Source organism: Cydia splendana, chromosome 22, assembly GCF_910591565.1.
Source record: "Cydia splendana chromosome 22, ilCydSple1.2, whole genome shotgun sequence".
In the NCBI taxonomy this organism is placed as follows: Eukaryota; Metazoa; Arthropoda; class Insecta; order Lepidoptera; family Tortricidae; genus Cydia; species Cydia splendana.
The window spans coordinates 10,628,405-10,649,705 of NC_085981.1; the positions used below are offsets into that span (position 1 = coordinate 10,628,405).

A 21,301-nucleotide genomic window follows, 5' to 3' on the forward strand; every position below is an offset into this window, starting at 1 on the left:
AAAATGTTACGTTATTATTAGGGTTCCGTACCTCAAAAGGAAAAAACGGAACCCTTATAGAATCACTCTTGCGTCTGTCTGTCCGTCTGTCACAGGCTATTTTCTCGGAAACTACTGGACCAATTAAGTTGAAATTTGGTACACATATGTAAATTAATGACCCAAAGATGGATATGTTTTTTTTTATAATTTTAAAATATATAGGTTCGAAGTTATTTAAGAAAATAACCAAAAAATAACCATTCCCCCCTTTATCTCCGAAACTACTGGGTCTAAAATTTTGAAAAAAATACACAAAATAGTTCTTTACCTATAGATGACAGGAAAACCTATTAGAAATGTGCAGTCAAGCGTGAGTCGAACTTATGTACGGAACCCTAGAAACGCGAGTCCGACTCGCACTTGGCCGATTTTATTAAGAACGGGTCACTCACGTATTTTAAGTCGATAAAGGCTTGACATGTTTCACTCCGTACCGAGGAGTGTCTGGCGGAGCTTGCGTTGACGGTGACGGACCGGGTAGTATTTGATAATTAGTGTGTTTTGAGTATAGTGTCGCATGCACCGGAATGGCGAGAAACTACCCTCGTTTATGGCATTATTGTCAAACGACGGGTTTGATGACACTCCTCGGTACGGAGTGAAACTTGTCGAGCGTTATTCGACTTAAATTACGTGAGTGAGCCATTCTTAATATATTGAATATGTCTGTCTCACGGAAGTTTTGTTATGTTACGTTATTTCTAGTTTATTTAATCGTATGGCAAGATTCGAGTCGCTTAAAGTATTATATCCAATATCTTGGCCCATAGGGCTGCGTCTTCACTAGGAGCGAGCAAGTCTTCATGGTTGCCATGGTTATTTCTAGTAAAACTTACGTGGTGTGGTCGGGAGGGTCCTCCTCCGCTAGTACGGAGGCCTGGATGAGGGACTCGATGCCATTAGCAGGCCGTGGAGGGGCCACGGCTGGTGCTCGGTATGAGTTGGATTCTGTAAATAAAAGTTATTTTAGGGTGGTATTCCATTTATCCAATATCTTTGTCTAATGTCTACGCCTCACTCTCTCATTAAGCAAAGTGTGAGACAAAATACACATTGGACAAAGAAATTGGACAGATGGAATACCACCTATAAACATGACATCTATTTAGGTGCACACAACCTAAGTTTGAGAATTTTACCAGTATCCGACCCCGACCTAAGCGCTGCTGTCCTTACTATACTTACGTTGGTACGGTTTGGGGCGATAATTTCATCCTGACTAACTGCACTACACTAACTGCAGTCATCAAAATTCCTGGGTACTTCCAAAACACCCTTCCTTCCAAACTTCCTTGTTTTGTGTCATAGAACCAGGTCTTATGCTACAAGTCTGGAAATAAATCCTCAAAGCACAATAATAATAATAACTCCAGGGCCGACTTCGACCACGGCGACTGCTGTCAACTCCGTTGCTGTCGCTGGTGTGTTCGCAAGTGGCTGATGTAGCCGATCTTGTAAAAGTACAATAAAACAGAGATAGATATAGTAAACTCACGTTGGTTGTAAGGTTTGGGTCGGTGTTTGCGCCGGCGGGGTGTGGGTGTTTCGTCGATATACAAGTCCCCGTCCTCGTAGTCGTATGTGTGCGACACGCGGCGCCGCACGGGACGCTCTGAGCGGCGCACGGGCGTTGGGGCTGCGGGCTTTTGCTCTTCTATCACCTGCAGATGAAAAACGCTTGTTAAGTGTAACAAGCCCTTGATAATCGTTTGTCCTTATCCCTTATTTTGATATTTGTGATTGTTAGAAAAGGACAAAATTTAACAAAGATTCGCTAAGTTTTTATGATTACGGGGGTTAGAATTTACGGCGAAAGATAAAGATATAAGGGTCTGGCTGTCACTCTGAACTTTACTCGGATGTACCTTTCTAAATCACCGTCGCAGGATATTAATGTACGAATTGTTACCTATGTGTCAAGCGACTACACTATCGACTAGATTGTCGGCAACAAGCGGCCCGCGAACCTCTCTTGCGGCCCGCGAGCCCTCCTGGCTATTTTGTATGTAATATTGTCAAACAACAACGTCTGATAAAGTCACACATGTTAACAAAGTGCGGCCCGCGTCAACTTCCTAAACTACTATGTGGCCCTTGGCTGCTAAAAGGTTGCCGACCGCTGGACTAGAAGATCGACGCTAACTGATCCCCGTAGCATCTTTCATTATTAATGAATAAAGTATATAAGACGCTTTAAAACTGCGTATTGCGTTATCGATTATTTCAAAAATGAAAAAAAAAAAAACGTTTATTACCAGAACACAAAAACAGTACAGTAGTGAAAGAAACAGAACAGTATGGTAACTTAAAACTAAAGTATGATACATTTTTAGTGTTTGGTAAAAGGATACCAGTCTCAACATATGCTAGGTGAGCTGGTGATGCTCAACGTTGATTTTCAGACTATCCTTTTGCCAGGCCAAAGAGAACAGAGTCTATAGAGACGGATTGTCAAAGTAAATTATGTAGCCACTGTAAATTTACAGCCATCTTTCGGCAGAACATAAAACTGTTAGAACGCCATTTGATTTTGATCCTTATTCTTTCACAGATATGTGTTAACTTATTAAATATTAATATAAACGCCATCTACTCGACTATAGGCCAAAGGTATGGTGCAATATATGTTTTCGAGCGATGGCGCCATAACCTTCAGCCTATGCTCGAGTAGATGGCGTTAATATTAATATTTAACAAGTTAACACATATCAGTGAAAGAATAAGGACCAAAGTCAAATGGCGTTCAGTGTTAATATTCTGTCGAAAGATGGCAGTAAATGAACTGTAGCTACATAATTTTCCATGACAGTAACTCTCTACTTCAAATTCTCTTTTGCCAGGCTATATATCCTAATTTCTAATTTCAAAGTACATAAATTAATGGGGTTGGCCGGTGGAAGTTTTTAGCAGATGGCGCCATCATAGCTTGCCCCGTCAATCCCTAGAATTATGTCAAATATTTGTTTTTTTAATACCCTGGATGCCAGCTCTTTAAGCCAAATCTCATAGAAAAAGGGGCAAGCTATGATGGCGCCATCTAGGCAAACCTTTGACAGTTGCCAACCCCATTGTGCGTCGGTAAACTTACATAGTTATTGGCGGGATATTGCTGCGCTATGGCAGCGTCGTATGAAGGTAGCGCGTGGTAACCATTCATGTCGGGTACCATGGGCGCGTAGCTCGCCGCCTGCTGTCAATTTATATTTAAGTACATGATTATTAGAGATGCAACGGATAGTTGTTTGGCCGGATACCGGATATTCGGCCTGACCATCGGCCGAATATTCGGTATCCGGCCGCCGAATATTCGGCCGGCGGAATTATACCTACATTTCGGTTTTTCAGGTGCGCATTATGCAGGTTTTGACCTGTTTCGTAGTGAACGTTCGCGCAGCGCGCAAGTGAGTGCAGTGTTGGACATTCAAGAATAAAATCATTATTTGAATAAGAATTCGTAGGAATAAAATCACCTCGATTTTATTCCCGTCAAAAATATTCAAATAATTTTGGTCGGGAATAATTCGTATGAGAAAAATTTGAATGAGAATAACTTATTCTTAATCAAATAAATATAATCATGATTTTTAATGGAAATAATATTCCACGAATAAAAATGTAGTCCGGGTGTATAGGTACTAATTACGTATAGTTAGGCAGATGTAATAGTAGTTAGTCTCTTGTCTAATTTATACCTATTTTATGGAATAAAATCTTACAAATTGACAGTCGCATAACGCATAGTTTCAGTAACCGTATTATTTTTAATTTACTAACCAAATCATTAGGTTCAATTTAGCTGGTCTAGGGGCCTAGCCAAGATGCCAATCGTTTCCGCTCCGACAACGAAGCGCTTTGTCTCTATCACTCTTACATATTAGTGCGATAGAGAGACAGAGATAGCGTTTCGTTGTCGTAGCGCAAACGATTGGCATGTTGGCTACGCTCCCAATGTGCCTAGCCAAGTTGCCAATTTTTGTTTTTATTTTAATAACCAAATCATTAGGTAAATTTTGCTGTTCTGGGGGCTAGCCAACATGCCAATCGCTTGCGCTCCGACAACGAAGCGCTTTCTGTCTCTATCACTCTTACATATTAGTGCGATAGAGAGACAGAGATAGCGTTTCGTTGTCGTACTGCAAACGATTGGCATGTTGGCTATGCACCCAAGGTGCCTAGCCAAGATGACAATTTTTGTTTTTAATTTAATAACCAAATCTTTGGGTACAATTTAGCTGTTCGTTTGCGCTCCGACAACGAAGCGCTCTCTCTGTCTCTCTATCGCACTAATATGTAAGAGTGATAGAGAGAGACTATGCGCAACTCTACGGAGCGTCAACGTTTGGCATGTTGGCTAAGCACCCTGATCGGATGATAGAACTAGATAGTGTATAGCGGAACTCTTCAATGTGTACTATACCTAAACTAAAGTAACAAATATCAAATCAATCCGAGTTTTAAATAGAAGGGTGAAAATCAACTTACAAAATATAAAACTAACTTAATTCTAAATAACATTTTAATTGAATAAAACCTTAGTTAGAATAGCCCCACTTCTGGAATAATTATTCTGTTTTTTATTCCGCATTTAAAATAAAAGTCACATGAATTATTCACCTTAATTTTATTCTAAAATAACTAGTGCAAGAATTATTCTAATTCAAATCGATTTGAATAAGAATAAAATTTCTGTTTTTATTCTTATTCTTATTCCAGTTAATTTTTGCCCAACTCTGAGTGAGTGGAATGTTTAAATTGTTTTAAAATAATGAACGAGTACGATTATAACCGTGACTGTTTCTTATTCCAATTTTATTTACTCCGAAATCAAGCAATGTTACTATCCGGTATCCGGCCGGATAGTAGGCCACTATCCGATATCCGGCCGGATGTTAAAATAATGGCCGGTAAGGCCGGATACCGGATAGTAACCGAATATCCGGTGCATCTCTAATGATTATACACAACACAAAAGGGTAGGAACCAGTTTTTTTACCGGTTTTGTTTTTGGGATCATTTGTGAACATCATTTGCGGTGATCAACTAATTATGTTAATAAATTTAACACATTCAGTGCCAGCGCGCGTAGCCGATTACATGCGAAAACTCGTATGTAGCAAAAAGCGATTATAGAGACAAACAGACAGCGCCTGCCCACCATGCTGGCAGTGAATGCGTTGAAACATACCTGATCGTCTGAAGTTAGATTTAATTGATTGACTATAGTGCAAAAACTTTAGCAAGTAGATCCGATGACATGACATGTGTCAATTTAAAATGTAGGTAAGAACTTTGTAGGCTTGTCAACTTGTCACTGATATAAAAATATTTCATTTTAATGATTTTGTTTTATTTTTAATCCAGCTTTACGATTATAATAACTCGATTGTAGATCACTTAAACAACACTATCCTTTCAGCTCGGTCTCTAGAAATATTCCACCCTGTATGTGCCTTGCTCGAAGGATATCGGGTAATATGTGTTAAAATTGATATTTAAATATCCAATTTAGTTCGTAGATATAAACGTACCTGCACAGTTTGCATAGGAGCTTCGAGCCTTGAATAAGCCGCTGTGGGGTATCCATATTCCGGCTGGTATGAGCCCGGTTTAGCCGCCTCTGAGTATTGGTAGTCTTGTTGGATGTCCTCTGCTGAATACATGCCTGTGAACAATGTTTTAGTTCAAAAATGTGGCTTTCCATTAGAGAAGGGTCCTTCAAGTGCAATACGGAACATTACTTATCAGAATTTCTGTAGGAATTTCAGATAAAAAGTAGGGATGTACCGACTAGTCGCCGACTAGTCGGGAAAGCCGACTATCCGGCCACATTTGTAGTCGGCGATTAGTCGGCGACTAGTCGGCAAAAATGGCCGATTAGTCGGCACTTTATTAGTGAAAGAAAAACAGAAAAAAAAACATCAGTCAATATTTACCATATGTTTTATGTTTATTTTACTAAAATTCCTATTCAGGGTGCATACGAAAACTATTGTTCATATAATTGAGCGTTTGATCGTTATCATATGTTGGTGGGATGGTGTTTTCCTCTACAGGGGGCCGATTTTTGAATTTCGACCGCTAGATTTCGTGTATTTCGTTCAATAATATCTCCACTACTAGGCATTTAAATTCTACGAATAGAATTGAAAACGAGTGGTCAATACCACTCGATTCCAAATTTCTATCGCTCGCAAAAAGGAACGGTTTACAGAAGACGACCCAAACATAGAAAATTTCTCAGTCGTCTCCATTTATCCTTTGACTTCCATACAAATAGCTGTATTTAAGCGCACACATAGACAGACGTTGAAGGTGGTTTTCAATGGATTGATTACTTGGGAAAGTTTGACAGACGAAAAGTAAGTATTTTTCGTGTTTTGTGTTTTTTATAGTCTCAATGTGTGCGATAGGCCATGTGCTCAGGCGACTTTACGGTAGGTATTAATAAAAGTGCTGGAATTCACCTTTGACGCACTAAGCGGTAGAAATACAGGTAGGTATTAGGTCATTACCTATGAAATTGGCGTTTTGTTCGGAGAATTTCAACGAAACACGAATTTCCATACAATTAATTTTGCGGATATTTTTTTGATGGCTAATTCAAACCAAACAAAATTTTTCCAGTAATTTTTGACACCTTTAAGGTATGTTTTCAATATCTCCATTTCTTGAAAATTGGTACCATTAGAAAAATATAAGTAATTTTAATACTCGAACCGACAGCACATGAAAAGACCTATTTTCAAGGCTTAATTCTGAACACTTAACAATAAAAAATAACAATTAATTGTATGTAAAATCGTTGTTTATTGAGTGCACTGTAGTTTTATTGTAATTGTGTATGTACTTTTGTAAAAAAAAAAAAACTAGGATCAGACTTATATCTATGAACAAAAACGCCAATTTCATAGGTAAGGACCGAATATCAGTGAAACATTATAATAAAAATACCTACTCCAAAGTTTCTACTCCATACTAATTATGGTGTATTAGCATTTCGCCGTTTTCCACCGATTTTCGAGTGACGAAGTCGAGCAATCGAAATTCAAAAATCGCTCCCCAGTTCGATCTCAAGTGATTCTCGTGTAATTTCATGTGCAAGTTCGATAGTAATTTTTTTTATTATTATTATTCAGTTTTTTTTTAATGGTGGACATGAGGAACTAATAAAGTTATTGCTAAATTTAGAGACTTAGTCAGGGCACGTTGCTCGTAAAGATGCTGACCACAGGGGATGGTTCTTAACTGGCGACTACTTACTGGAAATAGAGCCTTGGAAATATACAAGCTGGCCTGCTCAGGATCGCAAAATAAAAGAACTAAAGACAGAAATTGAACGAGGATTCTTGTGATAGGTCTTTGAACGTGTAGAGAACACCTTTTAGCCAAGCTAAATTATGACGAATAGCGCAACCAAAGGAGCAAAACTATTGTTTTTCACCTGAACTTATACGAAACTAATGATCTGGCCGACTAGCCGACTAGTCGGCCGACTAATCGGCCATTCGAGCGCCGATTAGTCGGCTAGTCGGCCAAATCAATAGTCGGTACATCACTAATAAAAAGGTCCTTATTGCACTTGCACCATAAGGACCTTTCTGTGATGGAAAGCCACAAACGAGCCCCTTTCATGAGCAGTGAACTTTATTTATTTGTGATAAGGTTCTATGGCAACACAGACGCACTTCGGAATAATTCGCAAAAAAACGGCCAAGACCATTTTGTGTATATAAACGTCAGCTTTTAAAGCCTTTTGTATTGTTTGAGGACTATGGAGTGCTCTGCTGAGCTACCGCGAACACCGAAGTTCGCAAGTTGCGGGCATCTTTCTCATTCACTACAATTAAGGCGTAATTAGAGTGACAGGGAAAGATGTCTGCTCCTCCTGATAGCCCAGGTCCTTGGAGATGGTCCACTGGTGTATGGGTTTGCCGGTCGGTCCGTCCGTATGAGGTGACTTGATTGGTTTACCCGATATCCCGTTAGATGGCGCCGTTATAACCAGCGAGAATCGTACATCGCGCTAACGTTTGTTCAACTTAGATTTATAAGGTGTTGGTATAACTTACCAGGTCCATAATTGATATCCTGCTCAACCCTCATATTTGCCTGCAGGTTCTCGTTAGTGAAGAGTATCTGTTCCTCCTGATATCCCATGTCCTTCTTGGAGATGGTCCACTGGTGTATGGGCTTGAGCGCGGGTCTGTCCGTCCGTACGAGGTGTGACTTGAGGATGGAGTGCTCGGGGAGGGTGTAGGGGGGAGGGGGCTGATCCTCGCGGGGTGGGGAGGCGCTGTAAAATGGAAATTTGTTAAGTTTATTTTGGACGACCGACGACCTAGTGGGTAGTGACCCTGCCTGTGAAGCTGATGGTCCTGGGTTCGAATACCAATAAGGGCATTTTCACCACACCAGCTCGGAAAGGCTTACTTTGCACTTTAAAAACTGATACATATAATATAACATTCATTTGAATTTGATTTTGTTTGATATTTAATATTTGCTTCGGGTTGGTGTGGTGAAAAATTTTGTGTTTCACTCGGAGGCAAATTTTGTTTAACCAGGGTGACCACTCTTTACTATAACCAAAATTCCCTGACTTTTCCCGGTTTTCCAGGCGTTTTTTCAAGTTTTTCCCTGACCATAATCTTAAATGTAATAAATATAAAATATATAATTGGAATACATTTTTGAGTTTTTGCAGAATTATCTGATAGCAAATTACAATTTATCAATACAATGAAATAATACAAAAACGGAAATAATAAGAAGTACCTAGTATCTGAATAGCTCAGTTGGTAAGAGCGAAAGCATAGTTAGACGGAAGTCGTGGGTTCACATCCTACGTCAGGTGACTTTTTTGTACTGTTTCATTGTATTTATAAATTGTAATTTGCTATCACAGTTCATACAACAGTTCATACAATTACCCAATAATTTATTTATTTTTATTGAAAGCTGTACAGGAAAAACCAATTGAAACGGTACAGAGGACTACTGAATTTATTGGATATTAAATGTATCATATAATATAATCCAGCGAGAAATACTAAAGGGAACACTTTATACCGACCTTAATCGTATTAGTAAGTACTAGACTTCAACGTTTTGCGTATTATGGTACCAAAGCGACGAATTGAGAAACCTAATCTTTTGAAGTCGGTTAAAAATCTTTAGTGTCCGACCGAAACATGTTTTTTTGTCGAAACCGAAAATTTTGTAGACTTGTTAAAATCGTGGAAAAAATGAAATAAAACCGCTTTTATACACAAATTAAGGGGCTTTCAACACCCAATGTCCTTGAAATTGATGTTACTTAATACTTAAGCAGTTTATTAAGAAAAACTATTTGTTTTAATAAAGCAAAATAAAAAAGAAATTAAAATTCAGTATATATTAAAGACCGTGGTCGTACTCGATACATGATTGAACGAAATAGCCCGATAAAAAATAATAGGGAGTACTTATTACTGCAATGTTTTGCCGCCAGAGTGCAGCACTAGTGCACATACTAAACCATAAGCGTAACTTATACATACAAGGCCTTAAACAATTTTTTGATATAAAATAATAACAAAATCTATTGCAACTTGGTAATCTGTTTTTCCAATAACGCTTCTTTGGCAGCTCCTTCGAGAATTTTTCGCCTTTTTGTTTCTAGTTCTCTGACCATTTCCGCAGTTTTTCTTTTTTCTGCTCTGATTTTCGCCTCTGGACTTAAATCTTCCATCCTTTTGTGTAGCTGCTCCGTGTACAAGGAGTGAGCATTACGAGCCGCGTGGATCATTTTTTTTTAATATTTATTTTGTCTATACTGCCGTGGTAGGATATAGCGTTATCTATTATTAACCTATTTAGCGTCAGACGTACGACCCCAATATCATAGAAAACCGCCAATCGATGTACAGGTTAGCCGTTTGGCACACGCATACTAGAGGTAAAAATAAAATTTTTGACCCGCAGTTCCTAAAAAAATTTGCTGAGACATTGTTTTTTTTATGGGATAAAAAAAAAATTTAGAGACAGATACGATATGGCTTATTATTTTTTTGTACAATATACCACTGATACGTGATATCGATATCCTCATATCTAACCCCAAAAAACCAATTTTAAAAATAATTTCATTTAGTTTTGTTTTTAATTTTTCATTATTACAGTGACACGGTACTACTTCAGTGCCTATTTTACGAGACTTATTTAACTGTAGTAGAGAGGTATTTCCCGTTGGATATATGGATATTACGTATCATTTTATGATTAATATGCACCGTATCTGCAGTACAGTTCCATTAAGTTTCGTAAAATAGGTACTGAAGTAGGACTGTATTCACTTAGTATTATTGAAAAATAAAAATAAAAACTAAATGAAATTATTTTCAAAATTGCTTTATTAGGGTTAGATGTGAGGATATCACGTATCATTTGTGGTATATTATACAAAAAAAAAATCAGCCATATCGTATCTGGAGAAGCTCAACCTTGGTATGTTTTGAAAATTATTATTGTTTTAATCATAAAAAAATGGCTGAAATGTAATGATGTGGTATAGTTTTAGAATCGCCTCAAAAAGCTCTTTCATATGATACCACACACAATAAGTTTGTGAAAAAAAAAAATTTTCTTTCCCATACAAAAAAACAATGACTCAGCACTCCCCTCCTAAGGGAAATATTTTTAGGAACTGCGGGTCAAAAATTTTGTTTTGACCTCTAGTAGGTATGCGTGTGCCAAACGGCTTATCTGTACATCGTTTGCGGGTTTTTAAAGTGAACAGGTTAGCACATTCACTGCCCCCGACGCAAATGTGCGTCCACCGTCATACAAGTTTGTTCCTAGGCCACGCCCCCTGGCAGTGAATGCGTTAGACTAATTATAGTAGATATAATATAATGTTTGCAGATGGTAAAATTAATATTTTTTTATTATTTTATTATGTACTTATATTATGTACATACAGAGACAATTTTTATTCCCTGACCTCCATTAAATTTCCCTGACAATTCCCTGACTTTTCCATGACTAGCGAAATTCCCTGACTTTTCCCGGTTTTCCCGGTTTTCCAGAAAGTGGCCACCCTGTTAACCCTCGTGCTTTGAAACCCTCGCAACGCTCGAGATTCCATTTTTCGAACCACTCGCTACGCTCGTGTTCAATTTTGGAATCTTTCGCTTGCTCGGGTATCAACATTAGCACAAACTTTGCCCTAACAACCTTTGCTAAACAACAACTTTGCCCCCTTGTAAAACAAATAACTATTATTTGTGTGATGACACAGATATTTGTTCCTGAGTCATGGTTGTTTTCTATGTATTTAAGTATTTATATATTATATATATCCTTGTCTGAGTACCCACAACACAAGCCTTCTTGAGCTTACTGTGGGGCTTAGTCAATTTGTGTAAATACGATATTTACTTATTTATTATTTTAAAACTGGTACCTGATCTTCATCATCTTCTTATCCTGCCTGTCGTAAGCCGGGTCGTGGTAAACGGGTTCCTCGTAATGTTGGAACGTGTATTTCTCGGGGAGGGGTTCCTTGCTCTCCACGATGTACTTCGTGTCTTGGAGACCGTTGGCGTACTTTATACCTGCGAAACATAACTAGACTGAGAGACCTTAAATTTATTAGAGTAACTGATATGATATTATCCTTAGAGCATTTAATAACTGGAGTCGCCTTTAAAAGCTTACCCCTCTGCCGAAAACCTTGCTCAATACCGTATTCAAAAAACCGGCCAAGTGCGAGTCGGACTCGCGTTCCAAGGGTTCCGTATATTACACAATTTTTAACAATCAGTGCCGGATTAAGATATTTTGATGCCCTAAGCATTTCTAGGTGCCCCCTCTCCCTAGGGTCATCAAGATTACATTGATTTTTTTGTAAATTGAGAGAAGTTCATTGCCGCATTACAGCTGAGAATGGAAATCAGTCACATCATTTTATCACGAAAATTGACAGTGCCGCAGCAGTAATGTTGCAACAGAGTACCTAATGCTGTTGCAGTCGCTACCCGAATGTCACCTTTATCATAGAGTAGAAAGTAATAGAAACGCGAGCGAAGCGAGCGCGGAAATTTTTCGATATAAAAACGCAATATGATAGACAGTTGTACATTTTTACTTTTAGTATGGAAATCAGTCACATCATTTTATCACGGAAGTTGACAGTACTGCAGCAGTAACGTTGCAACAGAGTAATGTTGCTGCAGTCGCCACCCGAATGTCACCTTTATCATATATCCTTATAAAGTAATTGAAAACGCGAGCGAAGCGAGCGCGAAAATTTTTCGATATAAAAACGCAATTTTAATTTTAGTCCCAACCAGGCGCGAATCCAGGATTTCATACAGAGAAGGGATGGGACAGTTTTCTATCAGCCTAGCTTCACATAGGGCTCGATATTTAAGGGTCTCAGCGAGGTTGTTTTCATGCATAAAATATGCAAGAAAGCAGAGAGCTTGGAATTGAATTGGCGAAGTGTGAGAAAGGCAGTAGGCCCAGCTGCGAAAGAGGAAAGCTTGGATTTGGATCCACGCCCAAGTGTAATTAAGGCAGAAGATCAACTTTGCCGTAAGGCAGAAGGCCTCGCATAAGACCTAACGCCGAACCGCAAAAGAGTGGGTTGAAATCGAATCTATGCATGTAATCACGACTCTTCTACTGCTACCGATTGTTTCCCAAAGAATTACGCGCCATTATTTTTGCAAATTAGCTTTTGGACAGCTAAAAAAATCGTGTGGTAAAAACGATGTGTCTGTCCCTAATTTTAAAATTTGTTCACCTTTTTCAACCTGGCATTTTGGTGCCGTCCCTGAACGTGGTGCCGTAAGCACGTGCTTGTTTTGCTTATTGGTTACAAAGTCTTTATTAATTCAACCATTAAAGTCGACGAGTACAAAAAACTTTAAGCTAGCTCTCAATTTAACATTTTTTTTAAACATTATTTTTAATTTGACCTTACAATTACTCGTAAGTAGGTAAGACCGTTAAATATTTAAAATGATTATCTTATCAGAAAATTATCACCAATTACTCTAAGAAAACTACTACTCTAAGTAATCCGGCACTGTTAACAATGTATTTTTTATGTGAAACGTGAGTGAAATCTCTTTAAAAAATCCGTAGGGGTCGGATTAAAAACTGTAATTAAGTCCGACTCACGCTTGACTGTACATTTCTAATAGGTTTTCCTGTCATCTATAGGTATAGACCTATTTTATGTATTTTTTTCAAAATTTTAGACCTAGTAGTTTCGGAGATAAGGGGGGGGGAATGGTAATTTTTTGCCTATTTTCTTGAATAACTTCTAAACTGTTGATTCGAAAATTATAAAAAAAAAGTATTTGAAATCCTTACAATAAGCTCTTTCATTTGATATGTAACATGATATAGTTTGAAAAATTTTTTTTTTCATTTTTTCATTTACCCCCCAAAAGTGGCCCCCATGTTTAAAATTCATTTGTTTACGTTACATGTCCGTATTCGGGTCACAAACTTACATATGTGTACCAAATTTCAACTTGATTGGTCCAGTAGGTCCGGAGAAAATCGGCTGTGACAGACGGACAGACAGACAGACAGACAGACAGACAGACAGACAGACAGACAGACAGACAGACAGACGCACGAGTGATCCTATAAGGGTTCCGTTTTTTCCTTTTGAGGTACGGAACCCTAATAAATAATTATAACGTAATTATACTGTATTCGAAATAAATAAAGCACCAGATAATTATTAGAAAAACACATATAGGAGTTATTTTTAAACACATGTTCTATTTAATGAATCAGATAGAAATATAAAAATGTTTCATATAAATTCCATATTAGCAAATCGTTTTGACAGTTTCATTTCATTTCATTTCATTTATTTCATGCGAAAAACCATGGATATAGAGGTGTTACATATAGTTCTAAAAAAGTAACTGATTTGACTAGTAGGAAAATACCCTATTCAAGTAAGTGTTGTTGTTTGTTTTGTAATGACCAATTTCCTTTTAAATTTGTCGATGCGTGTTGCGGATGACATATGTGAAAATATACGTTTTATTTTGACGAAACCTGAGGTGGGTGACCTATTTGTATGATGACGAAGCCTGCGCTGTGGTTCTGAAGGTACCTATGCTGTTATTTTATGTTGGGGGAGGCTGGGGGGGACTTTGTTTTATAAGGTGTAGTGATAATAGGGAATATTACGCGAAACTCTGCGTAAGGGGCGTTACTACCACAAACCATCAGAATCTGGGAGTCTACCGCGAAACAAGAAAATCTAAATTTCGTTATCTAACCTCTCTTTCATCCTTGCATATTGGCAGATAACTAAATTTCGATTTGCGCGTTTCCCGGTAGGCTCTTGTTAACAATCCGCCTTGATGCATCAATGTCCTATTTTATTGTCTGTGAAAACTTGTCAAATACAGTTTAAGGCACAATATGTATAAGTTACTCTATGGTTTACTAGATAGCTTAGTGCTGCACTCTGGCGGCAGAACATTGCAGTGATACCACAGGGCGGACACGCCATACATCAAAAATCATTTGCGTTTACTTGTGTGCGCGGCACGTCTGTACACGCGTCATTGTGTATGTGTGGGTAAGTCGTTTTACTGAGAAGAAGTCCGCCAGATTCATGTCGCGGCCAGTCGCGGGGCGAGGTAATGCGAGTCGGGGCGAGGCGGTGCGTGGCCGTTCTGTATGATAATACTATTATTACTTATTCTGTGGTAATACACCCTATTCGCTTACCTTGCGGGTACCTGCTGTCATAGACAACCTCTTTATTCTCTATATAGAACTTGTCCGCGTATATTTTCTCCTCGACGAACTCGTCAGGCTGTGCCATGTGCATGATCGGCTTGGGCAGCGTCAGTTTCAGCGATTTCTTTGGCGCCGGCTGCTTTTTGGCCATCGCTTTGTTGGGCGATACGTGGTTCTTTATTTTGAAGTCCTGGAAAAAAGTTAATTTTTATATCACGTCGGTGGCAAACAAGCATACGGCCCACCTGATGGTCAGCAGTCCCCGTAGCCTATGGACGCCTGCAACTACAATCGTTGTAATACAAAACAAGGGAAGGATAGTTTGGAAGAGAGGTAACTTCACACAAGTGACAAGAGACGGAATCTATCCAATAGCTTATTTTTGATATGACTCAATTATTGTATGTATGTAAAAATCGGTACAAATCAAGACCTTATCGCCAGGTGACAACCAAAACTCACTAATTACATAAAAGTATTTAAACAAAAAGCTTGTAAAAATCAACCTTGTTTTGTTATTAGTACGGTTCACTATGGCTCTGAATTCGTGGTAGTAATAGGGAATATTACGCAAAAATATGAGTAGAGGGCGTCACTAAGCCATTCACATGGCCTACCGTGAAACACGACAGTCGAAAGTTCGGTTTCTGCCTCTCTATCACTCTTGCCTATTCGATCGATAGAGAGGCAGATAAAGAAATTTAGATTTTCGCGTTTCGCGGTAGGCCACTTAAACCGCCTTGATGCATCAATGTCATAGTGAAAACTTGTCAAAAAACTGTTTAAGGCCTGGTATGTATAAGTTACTCTATGGTTTACTAAATAAATTAGTGCTGCACTCTGGCGGCAGAACGTTGCAGTAATACTCCCTATTACTGAATTATACTAGTCACCTGACGACATAAGGCAGTAAATAGAATAGAACCTGAACTGTAACAAACGCGAGTTAGTTGTTTCTCCGCATACTATAACATTATTATTATTATAAGCCTATAAGGTGTCCCACCGCTGGGCAAAGGCCTCCCCCCTCGATTTCCATTCGTCTCGGTTTTGAGCAATCTCCGGCCAGTTGTTAAAGTATGCGTCCAGGTCGTCCCGCCATCTCCGTCTGGGCCTACCAGATCCTCGCCCGTCTTGCGGCACCCATACCGTGGTTATCTTGGCCCACCTCTGTGGGTGCATGGAGCAAACGTGGCCGCCCAGTCCCATTTCAGCTTGGCGGTCTTAGTTCCAACATCAGTAATGCGTTTTGAACGCAGCGTAGAGTTACGGATTCGCTCAATCCGTTTTACCCCTAGAATGCTGAGCTCCATAGGTCCTTGGCAAATATAACAATATGGCATACTATAACAATTTACCTTTATTTTTGCCAGAAGTTCTTTCTAATCATAACAAAAACTGAGTATAATACTTACCTTATCTTTGTTGGCCGCGCTGGCAGACCGTTTCTCGAGAGTGCGCAGTTCTTTGCATAACTCTCTAACTAGCTGACCCGAATTGAGGCACTTCGGTACGTTGTCGCGCTTCGCCGAGTCGGTCTGCAAGTAAATTGATTTTTAATACAACTAGTTTTTAACACACTAAGCATCATCCACTGGGTTAATTGCACATCACACGGGGTTAACCGGTTAAGCCGTTTACCCAGTGTCAAATTGTACTGGTAACCATGGTGACTCCAGGTTTAACCGGTTAACCCCGGATTAGTGCTCTAAGTGAACAAGCTAGCAACAAGCGAACACCTTATAGCAGCACTATTGCGTCGCGTTGAAACAGTCAGTCTCGAATTCGGTTTGAGGATCAACCGACTGAAAACCAAGATGATGGTTGTGAACCGTAACATCGTAAAGAAACCAAAAGCGATTGGAAACTGTGAAGTTGTATCATCATACATATACTTGGGGTCATTGATCTCAGACAGCGGAGGCTCCGTAGATGAAATCAAGCGACGCATAGCCATTACTAGGTCTGCAATGGAGAAACTCTGCAAGATATGGAGAGACCGTAACATCACAAAGGCAACGAAGACTCGCCTCGTAAGATCTCTCGTTTTCCCAATGTTGCTTTACGGTGCTGAAACGTGGACAGTGAGAGAGAGTGAACGAAAACGCATTGATGCTTTGGAAATGTGGTGCTGGAGAAGGATGCTGCGGATATCATGGACTCAGCGTCGCACTAATATATCCATTCTCCAGGAGCTCAAAGTTACACAAAGACTTTCGGCAATCGTTCACTCTCGTATCCTTAGCTACTACGGTCACGTTACGCGCAGGGAAGACGACGCCATGGAGAGGCTTGTAGTTCAGGGCAGAGTGGATGGCACAAGACCCAGATTGCGGCCTTCAATGCGATGGACCGACCAAATTAAAGCTCTCACCGGGTCACCTTTAAATCTGTGCGTGCGGAATGCAATAAATAGAGAAGCATGGCGGGAAACAACGAAAAAGGCCGTACAACGACCTCAATGACCACGACTGCTCTGACAAGAGTATCCGACTAAGAAGAAGAGAGTGCTCTAAGTTTAATAAAGTTTATTCAGGTATGATGATAATAATAATAAATAAATATTATGGGACAGATCAACCTAGCCCCAAACTAAGCAAAGCTTGTACTATGGGTGTTAGGCGACGATATACATACCTATATACATAGAAAACACCCATGACCCAGGAATAAATATTTGTGTTCATCACACAAATAAATGCCCTTACTGGGATTCGAACTCAGGACCATCGGCTTCACAGACAGGGTCACTATCCACTAGGCCAGACCGGTCTCAATGATACTTACGCTCTTAAGCGCGTGCCACTCCTTGAGCGCGGTGGCGAGGATCCTCACCCCGCGCAGCAGCAGCGGGGGGAGCGGCGCCGGCGTGCGCGCTCCCACCTCGTGCAGGGTGAAGTCTTCATCCTGACAAGACAATTCATTATTATTTCATTAATTCATAATTATTTTTATTCATAATACAAGTTTTTGTCAAAAATTTCATTTTTGGTACAAGCAGTGGGGCGACCCTCCTCCATTCGGGCATTATTAGGGTTGGCACAACTTGACGTCCCTTTGCGTGCACGACCACAGATAAGATAATGACTTTGACAACCCTAAATAGCCGAAAGGGATAGTGCCATCCATTATAAAGGGACAGCATGATTCGTCCCTGAATCGCTGTGAAACTTCGGTTTTGTAGGAAGTGTCTTTTCTGTACGGTAGTACTATTATTTATTCTGTGGTACAAGCTTTTATCGCTGAGTTTTCTTTCCACGGGCAACTAATAGTCATGGTGACAATTCTAACAATCCCAAACACAATCAGTTTGCGTTGTTTCATCACTGAGATAAAAACCATTCCACCACCACTCTGTCACGCTTGTATTTCCGTCTTCTATCGTGTCTCCGTAACATGGTGAGAAGGTGCGCTCCCGCGTACCAATGCATCGGCTCGAATAATGGATACCGGAGCATTATCGGCGTCTCCACTATTCGTGTATCCTACAGTCAATACCTGCGTCTCCTCGTTGTGTCTCCGTAACATGGTGAGAAGGTGCGCTCCCGCGTACCAATGCATCGGCTCGAATAATGGATACCGGAGCATTATCGGCGTCTCCACTATTCGTGTATCCTACAGTCAATACCTGCGTCTCCTCGTTGTGTCTCCGTAACATGGTGAGAAGGTGCGCTCCCGCGTACCAATGCATCGGCTCGAATAATGGATACCGGAGCATTATCGGCGTCTCCACTCGCCTCTCGATCTCGTATATCCTGAACACAAATACAAGTTCAGATTTTAAATTTAAATTTATATAAATATTATAGGGACATTCTTATACAAATTGACTAAGTCCCACGGTAAGCTTAAGAAAGCTTGTGTTGTGGGTACTCAGACAACGATATATATAATATATAAATACTTAAATACATAGAAAACAACCATGACTCAGGAACAAATATCTGTATCATCATACAAATAAATGCCCTTACCAGGATTCGAACCCGGGACCATCGGCTTCATAGGCAGGGTCACTACCCACTAGGCCAGACCGGTCGTCAAATTGTCAGATTGTATATTGATTGTTGTACTAAACTTGACTTATTGGGCATTTCTATTTAAAGTTGTACCAAAATTTTTTGTTAGAATTGGGAATTTTTATATTATTTCCACGTGTCGTTTATTTTTTTTTTATTAAAACGGACAAAAAATGTTTGTATGCAATTTTGGGGACACCTTTTTTCTTGTATTAGGATCGTGAGAGCTCGTGATTCTGAGTGGAAATAATATAAAAAATCCAAAATGCAAGTTGGTGGTACCACTTTAAATAGAAATGCCCTATTACGCAAGTAAGTGTAGGTACAGTCGCCATCAGATATCAATCGAATCAAATCAGATATATAGGAATAACCACAAAATAACGGCGGACAGAATTAGGTCAGTGACAAACGCCACATCGCAGGCTAGCATGCACTGGGCCCGGGACAGAGCGGCTTGGAGAGCACTGGTGAAGAGTGTCCACACTCGTCACGTCCCTCAGCTATGAGGTTACGACAAGGAAGAACCACCAAAAACTCAAAAGGAACTAAATTTATCCTCTCAAAGGTATCCAATACTTTAACAGTCTCGTAAAAACGAATCGAGTTCTTCAAATTTAGACTTGGGTGTATTCTTGTGCTACTAGCGTACTTTTAACTTAATGCACGACAATAGCTGGACTCTTTTTAGGGTTCCGTACCCAAAGGGTAAAAACGGGACCCTATTACTAAGACTCCGCTGTCCGTCCGTCTGTCTGTCCGTCACCAGGCTGTACTCATGAACCGCGATAGCTAGACAGTTGAAATTTTCAAAGATGTATTTCTGTTGCCGCTATAACAACAAATACTAAAAACAGAATAAAATAAATATTTTAATTTGGATTCCCATACAACAAACGTGATGATTTTTTTGCCGTTTTTGCGTAATGGTACGTAACCCTTCGTGCGCGAGTCCGACTCGCACTTGTCCGGTTTTCTGTACTCACTGCAGCTGCATCTCAATGCTGTAGGAGTGGAGCATGTTGCCCCCGAACACTAAGGTGTCCTGCGGGGTCAGAACGGCGTGGATCCACCCGCCGGGGATGCAGAGCGACTGACCCGCGCACAGCTCCGCCGTGCCGTACCATTCCACCTGAGAACAACATGTCTTACTATATTATCTGTTATAATATTATATAACTTTAGGGAATAAGTTTTTGGCAAAAATTGCTGACTGTACTTTTCTTTCCACAGGCAACTAATAATCACAGAGTTCCTATGGCCACCTCCTGTCTCCACAGACACAGGCGTGTCACTTCAGATTGAATCGGGAAGTGGGTCAAATTTAGCCTCCAAAATTTGAACTAACAGGGCAAGTTAACCCTTTATAAGGCATAAGGAACGCAAAATTAAACCTTATCGCTTTAATATAAAGTTCAGTTCTGACTTATAGAGGCTTAAATAAAAATTAGCATATATATGAAGAATATTAAATTGATTTCACCAATAAATTTTATTTACATTCATTAATTAAAGGGGAAGAGACATTTTTGACAATAAATAAATATAATAAGGATGTCCTTACACAAATGACTAAGTTCCACGGTAAGCTCAAGAAGGCTTGTGTCGTGGGTTTTTTTTTTTTATTGAAAATTTAACAGAAAAAATACAATATTTAGTACCTTAATCTAATGTTTCGCCAAACTGTGAGACAGTTTGTTGGCGGTGCGCTCTAAACTAATCTTAAGCTAAATAGGTATCACTAATTATTAAGTGACAAGTTAAGTTATCATTAAGAACATATAAATTTACCTATATGTATGTATCCTAAATCTATCTTGCGATAATCTAACATAGTACTAATAGTGACATTTCATAACACGAACATAACAGGAAGAATTATTATAATATTATAGCGGCACAAACGCTTTGTTAACACAAGAAAGTAGGTAGCTAGGTTAAATTTTCATATTTGTGTAGTAAAATTTGTTTAAATTTCGACTTCAATCTACCTATGTTCAATTTAGGTGTTTCAAGTAAAAGAGGGTACTCGTTATAAATTTTGGGGATCAAGTATTCTTTTGTTCTTCGACCATAATAGTTTTTTGCTGACGGTTGTGTCAATATTATTCTCTTAGCAGACCTAGTGTCACGCTTACTTATTCTTGGTATTTTACAATCATCAGTGTCAGGGGCGTATTTACCCTAGGGCCAAGGGGGCCATGGCCCGGGGCGGCAGGCCGCAGGGGGGCGGCGAAGCCGCCCCCTTGCGGCTTTTTCTTGGCGCCTTTTATAATCAAACTTAGCTATATTTTTTATTATATTTTAATTGACATTTAAATTAATAAACAAACGAACGCTTCAAACCCCACCAATTGCTAAAAATATCTACCAACAAGTCCCTAAATTAAGCAACATTTTCGTTCAAGAAGTATGTATTAGTACGGCGCAGTGCCGGATTTACCACTAGGCTGAGTAGGCTGAAGCCTAGGGCGGCA

General features: G+C 39.5%; 1 protein-coding gene across 1 annotated transcript in view; it reads right to left on the bottom strand.

The window, feature by feature from the left end:
• The window catches only part of LOC134801517 (lysine-specific demethylase phf2-like), a 45,531-nt gene that overhangs the window by 13,223 nt on the left and 11,007 nt on the right, over positions 1-21,301 (bottom strand). The window contains exons 8-18 of the mRNA XM_063774129.1: positions 19,811-19,956; positions 18,434-18,560; positions 17,593-17,712; positions 16,221-16,343; positions 14,794-14,995; positions 11,486-11,636; positions 8,112-8,335; positions 5,571-5,704; positions 3,131-3,232; positions 1,538-1,703; positions 879-990 (exon numbers count right to left, since the gene is read on the bottom strand). Coding sequence (XP_063630199.1) covers positions 879-990; positions 1,538-1,703; positions 3,131-3,232; positions 5,571-5,704; positions 8,112-8,335; positions 11,486-11,636; positions 14,794-14,995; positions 16,221-16,343; positions 17,593-17,712; positions 18,434-18,560; positions 19,811-19,956 — 1,607 coding nt within the window. The remainder of the gene's footprint in view (positions 1-878; positions 991-1,537; positions 1,704-3,130; positions 3,233-5,570; positions 5,705-8,111; positions 8,336-11,485; positions 11,637-14,793; positions 14,996-16,220; positions 16,344-17,592; positions 17,713-18,433; positions 18,561-19,810; positions 19,957-21,301) is intronic.